The 9881-nt window shown below is 32.9% G+C and overlaps 1 protein-coding gene and 1 long non-coding RNA gene across 2 annotated transcripts; one reads left to right on the forward strand and one right to left on the reverse strand.

Annotated features, from left to right (window-relative positions):
• The first annotated feature begins 1965 nt into the window (after positions 1-1965).
• LOC110689563 lies at positions 1966-3702 on the forward strand. Its single transcript, XR_002504919.1, has 3 exons — positions 1966-2741; positions 3054-3121; positions 3263-3702. It is a non-coding gene; the product is annotated as an uncharacterized LOC110689563 (long non-coding RNA).
• A 422-nt stretch (positions 3703-4124) lies between these two features.
• LOC110689298 lies at positions 4125-7649 on the reverse strand. Its single transcript, XM_021866047.1, has 10 exons — positions 7585-7649; positions 7361-7424; positions 7201-7262; positions 7047-7110; positions 6641-6680; positions 5477-5709; positions 5319-5382; positions 4904-4995; positions 4535-4825; positions 4125-4411 (listed from the first exon to the last, which is right to left on the reverse strand). The coding sequence occupies exons 2-10, from the start codon at positions 7394-7396 to the stop codon at positions 4259-4261; spliced, it is 1035 nt and encodes a 344-aa protein (XP_021721739.1). The 5' UTR covers positions 7397-7424; positions 7585-7649; the 3' UTR covers positions 4125-4258.
• Positions 7650-9881: the final 2232 nt, after the last annotated feature.

Consider the following 9881-nt stretch of genomic DNA (forward strand, 5'->3'; position numbering starts at 1 on the left):
GAGGTTTGGCCGGCAATGGGAGCTATCCATGGAGGTGGGGAAAAGGGTTTAAGGAAGGAAGAAGATGAAGAGGAAAGGGGAAAAAAAAAGGAAAAAGAAAAAAAAATTGTGGTATTGGGTAGTATTACCTATACCATGGTAGTGGGTAATACTTACTCCTCCGAAAACTTGTACTTAAGAGTTCTACATCAAAATTGTACAGAATATTCTAGAGAGGTTAGCTTCTAGGACCCTCCATTTAAAGAGGTTAGAAATTATTTTTTAATTTTTTTTTTTAAAAAAATACAGAGGGTAGAATAATCTTAAAAGGAAGTTTATAGGCATACTTGGGAGCCCTATAAATAGAGAGTTTCCCATCACGTTTACAGCATCCAAACACTTTGTAAACACTTTTTATCAGTTTGGGTTTGACTAGGGGTATAAATGAGCCGAGCCGAGCCGAGTACTACCTTGTTCATGTTCAACCTAATTTAATTTAGGCGAGCCTGAGCACGAGCCTGAGCTTTCAAGCGAGCTCAAAAATTTGTTCAAGCTCAGCTCATTTAGTAAACTATATGTTCGCGAATGGCTCGTTTATTAAACGAGTATTTTTCATAAATGAGCAATTTTCCTAAACGAGCTTAATAATAAACGAGCTTTGTACTTTTGACATTCCAAAATCTCAAAATTAGCATAATAATGAAATTCAAATTATAATCATAAAAATTAAATTAACAATTGTAACATCAATAATTAATAAAAAAATTATTATCGATTAAGCTATATTTCACTTAAAAACACTTTGCATCTTTGGTAATCATATATTAAGATATTATATATATAACTCAATAATAAAACGAGCTTTTTCATGAACATATATAAACAAGTAGTTCGTGAACATAAATTAACCAGTAGTTCGTGAACGTAAATAAACTAGTAGTTCGTGAACGTAAATAAACGAGTAGTTTGTGAACATAAATAAACGAGTTATTCATAAACTTACCTGAACGAGCATATATATGTTCATGTTCAAGCTCATTTATTAAACGAGCTTCAAATTTTGTTCAAGTTCGGCTCAATTATTAAATAAACGAACATGAACCCGAGATTCAACCGAGCTCGAACCCGAGTAGTTTATTATTGGTCGGCTCGGTTCATTTACACCCTAGGTTTGACATTTCTTTATATTTCTAGATGGAAAATTTCACGTGTTTACTTCCTTCATCTTTTAAGCGTTACACTTTAATTGCCACATAATTCTAAGTGAAGTTTTAACGTAAATTATCTATGACTTATAACTGAAGTTAATATACCATTGAAATTGTAGAATGTAGGAAGAAAATTGATAAAGAAATATTAATGGGTTCAGTGACGGAGCCAGAAATTTCAAATCGGGGGACAAATAGACATTGTATAAATTGACCCAAAGAAAATAGAAAAAACTGATATTTGTACACATAGTTAAATTGTCATAGGTTTACAACTTAAAAGCTTCAAAATATTAAGTCAAAAAATCAAACATCGTATACCATTTTTTCCTCCAAAAAATATTCGATTATGAGTTAAATTTTCTTGAAGATTTTGAACATAAGATAAGATAGATGATGAAATGCACTTGTCATAATTCCAATAACAACTGTAACTCGGGAAGACAATTATTTTTTTATTTTGAAAGAAAAGGGGATTACAATTATTTGAATACATATCATTCTTGGTTAAAAAAAACATATAATTGTTAAAGAAAAATGGAATGATATTGTCTTGTATAGTAAATATAATAGCAAAATATTGCAATAAAATGAGATATCAGGGATTTGATCCCGCGTTCAGTCAAGTTTTAAACCATTGCTCTGCATCATTTGTTGTAATATAATATTGCATGCAGTAAGCATATAAATCAGCCAGTGAATGGGTTTAAGTGGAGATCAGAAATCGCTTTAATTATTAAATTATTTTGGATTTTTTACAAAAGAAAATTATAAATAGATAAGTAGAGAAAAATAAAATAAAATTAAGAAACAATACTAAACTTATTTGCATCATTCTAAAAAGCAAAAAAATAGCCCTGACGTGATATACAAGCGAACATGCCGAATCTTTAACGAGCCAAACTCAAACAAGAATTTAAAAATATCTATATTAAACATTAAAATTATAGGGGCGCCCCAGTTTCTCTACTTGATAAACAAGAAGTGTTTCTCTAGTGACAAATGTGTAATAAAAACGCCTAGGGAATTGTAAACAAATGGTTTTTAAGCTGAATAAATGCTGACTGTGAGTTCCATTGAGGAAGTCACGTGGACTACTGAAGAAGTCGTTACATGGTGTAACGTTAGCGGCGTTCCATTTCAGCTTGCCTCCACCTCCACCAACAACAAACACCTCCACCATCACCTTCCTCTTTCGTCCCCACCGTCACCTCATCATCTTCCTCTTTCGTCCCCACCGTCACCCCATCATCTTCCTCTTTCGTCCCCACCGTCACCCCATCATCTTCCTCTTTCGTCTACACCGGGGACAACCACCATTATCGGCGGCGAACATAAGCGGCTTCGCCGCCAAAATCAAACGAAAAAACCAATAAGAAAGGGTAAAATTTATGGCATGGTTAACCCCAAAGGGTAAGGGTTACCTTCCTCCATTGACGCTGTCATCGAACTTGAATAATTCCTCCATTGAAGCTGTCATCGAGTTCGAATTCCTCCTTTTAGACTCAATTCCCTCCATTGAAGCTTATTCAGTAATTCAGTAAAGTAATTCAGGTCATTTCTAGTCTTCCAGCTCTTTACTACTGGTATGCTCACTTGGAGTAGTGATAAAAGATATAGGAAGTGTTGTTTGGCTGATTCGGAGTAATGAATTTTATGACGTTCAATTTGTAACCAACCTCATTAGGATACACAACAATTATGGTGAAATAGAGGAACTATATAAGAAACCTTTTTCAGATATCAACCAATTAACCAATATCTTAGAAGTATGTTTTCTTAAAAGAAAAAATTCTTAGTATTAGTTCTGCCTTCAGGCTACATTATTTTTATATTGTTATTGTGAAAGAGTTTATTACATTGCAGAGAATGGTTTTGGGATGCTGTTCTGAACAATGAAGCTGTGCGAGAGATTAGGGCTTCTTATCGTGATGGTTAGTGTGCTGCTCTAATCATATTACTGATTAATGTAATTGTATTTGCATTATACAAGTATTTTTCAACATATTCAGAACATTTTTATGTGCTTTGTTAACCAAATTAAGTTTTCTGATGTCTCGACATTTTCATTCAAGTTTTCTATGGTATGTGCAACTTCTGAATCGATTCCTCCGAGCTCTGTGGAGAAATCTGGCTCCTCTAAAGAAAATTTTAAAATATTGAAGTGGATGTTTGAAAATGTGAAGATGAAATTGTTGGATATTCTAGAGGATATTTCACAGTTTTTGGGCGAATTATTCAAACCTCTTGATTGTGAGATAGAAGGAGAGTCTTATGCTTTCACAGAGAAGCTCAAGTCAACATTCTTGATCACGGTGGCAGTGTTGTTGATAGTGGTAGTTGCTCGCGGACACATGACTTGATCAATTAATATTCGTCGACATTACTCAATATGCATTTTCTGGGAACACTATGTATTGGACTTGGTTTTTTGAATGTTTGGCATTTAGTTTTGATGAATCTTGTATCAATTATACTCCGTATTGTTTATGTTTTTGTACCTTTAAATTGATAATTTTTAATGGCAAATTGTTATTCTAGTATTAATACCAATGTACATCAATAGGTGAATTTACAAGTACAACCATGAAGCACCAACACCGCAACACGGCAACACCAACATCACAGGATTGAACATGATCTAGTATATCACATTATCACTTGAATAATTCAGTTGCGATTGCAAGTACGGATAGTTTTATAGATTCTTACTGTAGACATGTTAAACCGGTAGTTAATGAATTAATCTAACAGTAATATTAGTTCTTCTAGTAACAAAGGGAGTTTTTTCGCAAGGGGTATTGAAAACTCTGTTCAAAGGTGTAGAAATTACTTCCGAGACCATAATACAATTACAGGCCTAAAGGGCTATATATGTTATGCATTTGCAGGATCAATAAAGTTAAACGATTAGCAATCAAAAGCTTTTGTAGCATACTAACATTAAAAGTTTCATATTAATCAAGAATTTAAACTCGTACTTACAGTTGATCTTTGAGGTCTCATACTTACTTACAATAGGTCCTACATACATGTAATGGGGTGTTTGTAAACATCGAATGCTTTCAAGTCTAGCCGAGGTCAATAACGCTATTCAAGAGGTACTCTGCATCAAGGGAAACAATGGCTCGCTTGTCAAGGTTGCCAATTGAACAACATTCCTTCTCTTTGGGATTGAATGCCACAACATCTTGAGCAAAAGAACAATCTGATCCAGCTGACACCTACGCAAATTGCAGGAGGCATATAAATTACACATTATTCTGAGACAAGCTAACGAGAGGAGATACTGCAATGAATAAATGATTACTCTGTTTATAGTGGCAATGACAGCTCAAAAAACTTACATCATACAGGGTTTCTCCAAGTTTAAGTTTGACAGCTCCGCTCTTGTAAACAAGCAACTTCCCCATCAGTCCTGCAGGCAAATCTTCCAAACTGCAGCTTTGCTGCGAACTACCTGCTGTACTAGATCCCTTTGCCCCCATGTTCGTTGTCATTGGACCCTTTTGACCTCCTGATGGTCCTAAACTGTCTTCAATTTCTTTCCCCTTAGCAGTAGCAGATCGTTTAACTCCTGGAAGAGATGGAGGAAGTTGGAAAAACAGCAACCATCCTTGACCTGTCTCTTCTGGTTTCTGTGAAGTAACACAATTCATTAGGACATATTAAACACACAAGCATCAGGAGTATTATTTCCATTTAAAAACACTCACCAGAAATCCAAGTTCTGAGGCAGGACTTATTGAATTCTCATCATAATTTGACTTCGTTGCAGCTTCCCCAAACTCGGCTTCATCAAGAATGACTAAAAGGAATAGCCAAAAGATATCAACCTCAGAGCAATAAAAATTTTAACTCCAAAGAAAATAAGCGATATAAATGTATGTTGCTAGGGACTTTTTAGTTGCATTGAAAGTCTTTGTGTTCACAGGTTCAAAATTCTCACATGATGGTTTGTGCTTGATTTCTATGTCTTCGATTTCTTTACTGACCTGGATCTGCTATTTGATAATCCATGGACTTTCAAAATATAATTTGCTCTTAGAGTCTTATCTTGTTAGCATATGACTTGCTTCAGTGTGAAACTAAACAACACTTGATTCATAGCTTTCAAAGGCCAAAGCATACCTGGATCACCAGAGTATGGCCTCCTCCATGGAAGTGTGGTAGGATAGTAAGTAGTAGTGTAGTTCTGCAGTTGATGACAAAAAACATATTGTCAGCTTAAGTGTAATAAGTCAAGGATAAGAGAGAAAATGACAAATTAAAGCTTTCATAATTCATACCCAAGGCTCTTTGTACTCTTTGGTTTTAAGAACTTGATCATCTCCTGAACTCTTTTTTGTCACACTTGGTCCAACTGCGGGTAGAGATGAAACAGGGTGCTTGGTGCTGTCATCCAAGTCCATAAGATCCGATTTTTGGCTGTGTTTGAGACCTTCATCTTGAAGAACATCAGATCCCCTTGTGGTGATGGAACTCTTTACTCCTCCATGAATAAAGGTGGGTTGCATTTGAGCTACAAGTATAAAATCCAACGTAAGTCACTGATCTTGAACAAATATCAGTAGCAGTAACTAGACAAGAAAGCTAATGTGGCATTGGCAGCCAGGTGCAAGGCCGTTTTCTAGTTTTCGTTATGGAAGAAGCCAAAGCACCATTACAACAAACTAATAGAAAATAATCTTAAATTTCAGCCATATAGATGTCATAGCAAACTTTATCAAGACAGAAATGTCATACGAGTAGCAACCATTAGTGGCAAGTCCAACAAAGAAGAGATCACGGAAAGGAGGTAAGGACTACAGTGAAAATAAGAACGCATGGTAGTCAAGAGAAGCTTTTGATCTGTTATATCATAGGTGTATCTAGGAACTTCACAATCATAGGTCTCTTGCATATCCGATGATAAGCCAAAACACACACACATATACTGATGTAACTCTATTTGCACAAAATATGTGCCCCATTTGAGTGAATGTGTGATGCGCCTAACTTTTCCTCATGAGTCATGCTTCAGCATTGGAATTTCTTAGCACCTCAACTCCATGATAAACAATATACTTCACATTTCAATTTAAAATGTGGAATAGCTTTTAGGTTTAACCATAGGTTCATAAATCAAATCCCTCGGCTTATGGTTATGTGATAGTAACTTGCCAAGGTAAAAAAAAAAAAAAAAAAAAAAAAAAAAAAAAAAAACTTGGTTTGGTTTATCTATGTATAGCAAAACATGTTGGTTATAGAGTTTCTTCCACTAAAGAGAGTTCGGGGAAATACACTAGCTTCACTATAAGGCAATCAACAAGAGACACCAAACAAGTGGAACAAAATTACAAATTGATATTACTGCTAATTGCTAAAAACATTATTAGTATACTTCATCGCACATTTGCACCCCAGTCCAAACAAAGTATTTGTTCAATTGCTCATACAATAAAGAAACTCACCTTTGTTCTCGGCTTTAAATCGTTGTTGTCGAGACTTGCCCTGAAACACACAAAAGGGGGAATTTGTAATTTACACCCCTCTAGCAGGGCCAAAAAAAAAAAAAAAAAAAAAAAAAAAGGATCTAAAAAAAAACAACATTTTCATATCAACCTATTATCGATTGCATTAACTTTCTTAATAAGTAATCACAAACCTAAATGCTGTTTAAAATAAAACTAGGAAGAAATCAAAAGTGAATATATTAATCTCATAGATTGAGACAATGACGCACGATTTTGTTATCCATTCCGAAATAAATACGAACCAAGCGAAAGACTGTATGTAACATAAGTTACATAACATTAACATTATTACACCGTATTACTCGCTAATACTGTAATTAAACAAGTAATCTTGATCACTTACTCGTTCATCAAAACGCTGAAGCAATAACTTCGCTTCCGTATCATCATTTCCATCAGAAATTTCTCTGCAAATTATTCCATCAAACATTTAAAGTAATCTTTAAATCAAATTAAACAAGAAAATGAAATATAATTTAGGTTGAATTTTCTTTTACTTTGTTGTAGTAGTAGCTTTTCTAGTCTTTCGTTGCGATGGAGCTTTTGGAGCGAATCTGAGCTGTAAACATCGAAGATAAAACTGGAATTTAATCAAAAAACAAAGAAAAAAAGAATGAAAATTGAAATTGAAAACCAGAAAAATGCTTAAGTACTAACCTTTCGAGGGGAAGGAGAAGGTTTATCTGAATCCATTGAAAATTAAACGGAAAATTACGGAAATCTGCGAAATTCGGAAAATGTAAAATTTTAGGGAAGAACAAACATAGGAATTTCCGGTGTGAATTGATCGGAAACTGGAAATTTTCCGGTGAGAATTGATCGGAAGAAAGGAAATTAGGGTTCCAGGGAAAAAAAAAAAAAAATAGGGATGAGAATCGAACCTGCGACCTTCGCAAAATTGAAAGTGAATTTCACCACTAAATCAATTTACGAACTTATGTAGAAATAATGAATAAAATTAATATATATATTTCCATTGTAGCAGGGTTAATTTTTTTTTTTTTTTTTTTTTTTTGACACAAAGGGTTAAAAATAGTTAAATGAACCATACTCCTTAAGTTATCATATAATTCATCATAATTTTCAAATTTTTCTTATATTCATAAGTTTAACAAAAATATTACCAAATGGCCTTACTAAGATCAATTGTGCCACGTCATAGTCTTTGATAAGTTCATTTTACAAAAATTTAATTTATTGATTATAAAAACTTTTTTTAAAAAAACAACCACCACCCCTTGGGCCAAGCCGCCCAACCTCCCCCCATCGGCACCTAGACCCCTCTGTGGTTAGGTTGTCGGCTGATGGTGGCTTGGTGGGTTTATTTTTATGATTTTTTGAAGTTTTGTTTTTTAATTTAATTAAATAATTTTAAATAAGGTTTTATGAAAAACTTAAATATAAACTCATTAGATGCTGCCATATGGCATAATTAATGTTAATGAATAACGGAGTTAACAACATTAGTCATGGCATTTGGTTGCATTTAATTTTCATATGACTTGAGCAAGTTTAGCCCCAAAGACTTGGATGTGACATCATTTTTTGTGGTCCCCATTGAAAATGATATCATCACATTCTTGTTAAGACTCACTAAGACCTACGAAAATTTATCACTTTAGCCCTAAGACCTAAATATTTGACATATTATATGTAGGAAAGTGTAAGGAAAAAAAAAGGATAATAAAAATAAAAGTGAGGTAGGAGTAGTGGGTCCCAATCTCAAGTCTTAAGTTGAGTCTTGAAATTTCAAGACTCAATTTGACACTTGCTTGAGACTTTTGAAGAAAAATGGGAAAAATCTTAAGCATAAGTCTTAAGATCTAAAATGATAATGTCACCCAAAGTCTTAAGACTTGGGGCTAAACTTGCTCTTATATGGCGAATTTGAAATTTTAAATGGGTATATGGTGAATTGAGTGATAACTCAAGCATATATGTTGAAAAACCTTTTATTTTATTGGAACATGTTATAAAACATAATATTTTGAATAATTATGTAATAACTAATAACCATATTTTTATACCTATAAAGTTTGAACATAAGCAAGTAATAGAAAAAAATTAACTAATTTAAATGAGTGAAATTTGAGCACAAATAACATTTTAAAATGTATTCAATTCGACATTTTGTTCATTGTTGTAATCTTGTTGATAGTGGTAAATGCACGTGGATAGAGGGATTGATCAATCACCATTCGTTGACATTAATTAATATGACTATTCTCAGTGGCGATTCCAGAAATTTTTTGTTATGGGTTCGAAGTTTTAAACATGAAATAATATACTTCCTTCGTTGTTTATTATTTGACTTAATTTGACTTTTCCATTATTCACACTCACATTTAATCGCCTTTTGTGATATACTTAAGTTAAAACATAGCCATGTAGATTTTGTTTAAATCGTCTTAATAAATCTTAACAGAATAATGATTGGTTATAATTTTTACTTTATGAGAAATTAGAATTATCGATGATTATATTTATGCATTGGCAAACATAATAATGTAGCAGGTGAAATAAAAAAGAACAAAAAATAAATTACCAATTACACAAATTTGGAACTATAGTTATTAAATAAATCCAATGACCAATTAAACAAGGGAATAACAACAAAATTACATAGGCTTGGTTTAGGATGTAAGGTGAAATTTCATGATCCATCTCCTTGTTTACAAACATTTATTGAACATAAATTGGTATTACGAAGTGTATCCTTCCTTTTTTCTCAGATTTTGCTGAAATTTCAGAAGGTTCAGCTGAAGCCATACTGGAATCGCCGCTAGCTATCCTTTATATTTAGTTTTTGACTTTTTATTACGGTGAAATTAAAAAAACCTTTTTCTATTAACAATGTTTATTAATCTTGTTTTTTCGAATATTCATCCTAAAACCTTTCATATATATATATTGTAAATTATATACTTTTTGCATCAATTTATTTACTTTTTACAGTGCTTGTGGTAACTTGTTGATTTAGTATCTATACCACGTATATGGTAAAAATTTTAAAGTTGTAGATAATCATTAACAAAGTTGTAGAAAAAATTTGATATACTTGTTCATTTATTAGATATCGCGTATTGATTTTGGTGGTATATTCAATTCTTGCGAGTAATATTCTTATATTATTATGTTTTTATTATTTTTTTTTTAATTTTGTTTATTTATATATTGC

This window comes from Chenopodium quinoa, unplaced genomic scaffold, assembly GCF_001683475.1.
Source record: "Chenopodium quinoa cultivar QQ74 unplaced genomic scaffold, ASM168347v1, whole genome shotgun sequence".
Taxonomy (NCBI): Eukaryota; Viridiplantae; Streptophyta; class Magnoliopsida; order Caryophyllales; family Amaranthaceae; genus Chenopodium; species Chenopodium quinoa.

What these genes read in the sequence shown, in the direction of transcription:
- LOC110689298 (XM_021866047.1), bottom strand. Translation starts at nt 7,396, where the DNA reads ATGGATTCAGATAAACCTTCTCCTTCCCCTCGAAAG. An exon ending in CTTCTCCTTCCCCTCGAAAG is followed by an intron (nt 7,263 to 7,360) that starts GTTAGTACTTAA and finishes CGATGTTTACAG; the next exon opens with CTCAGATTCGCTCCAAAAGC. An exon ending in TTCAGCGTTTTGATGAACGA is followed by an intron (nt 6,681 to 7,046) that starts GTAAGTGATCAA and finishes TGTGTGTTTCAG; the next exon opens with GGCAAGTCTCGACAACAACG.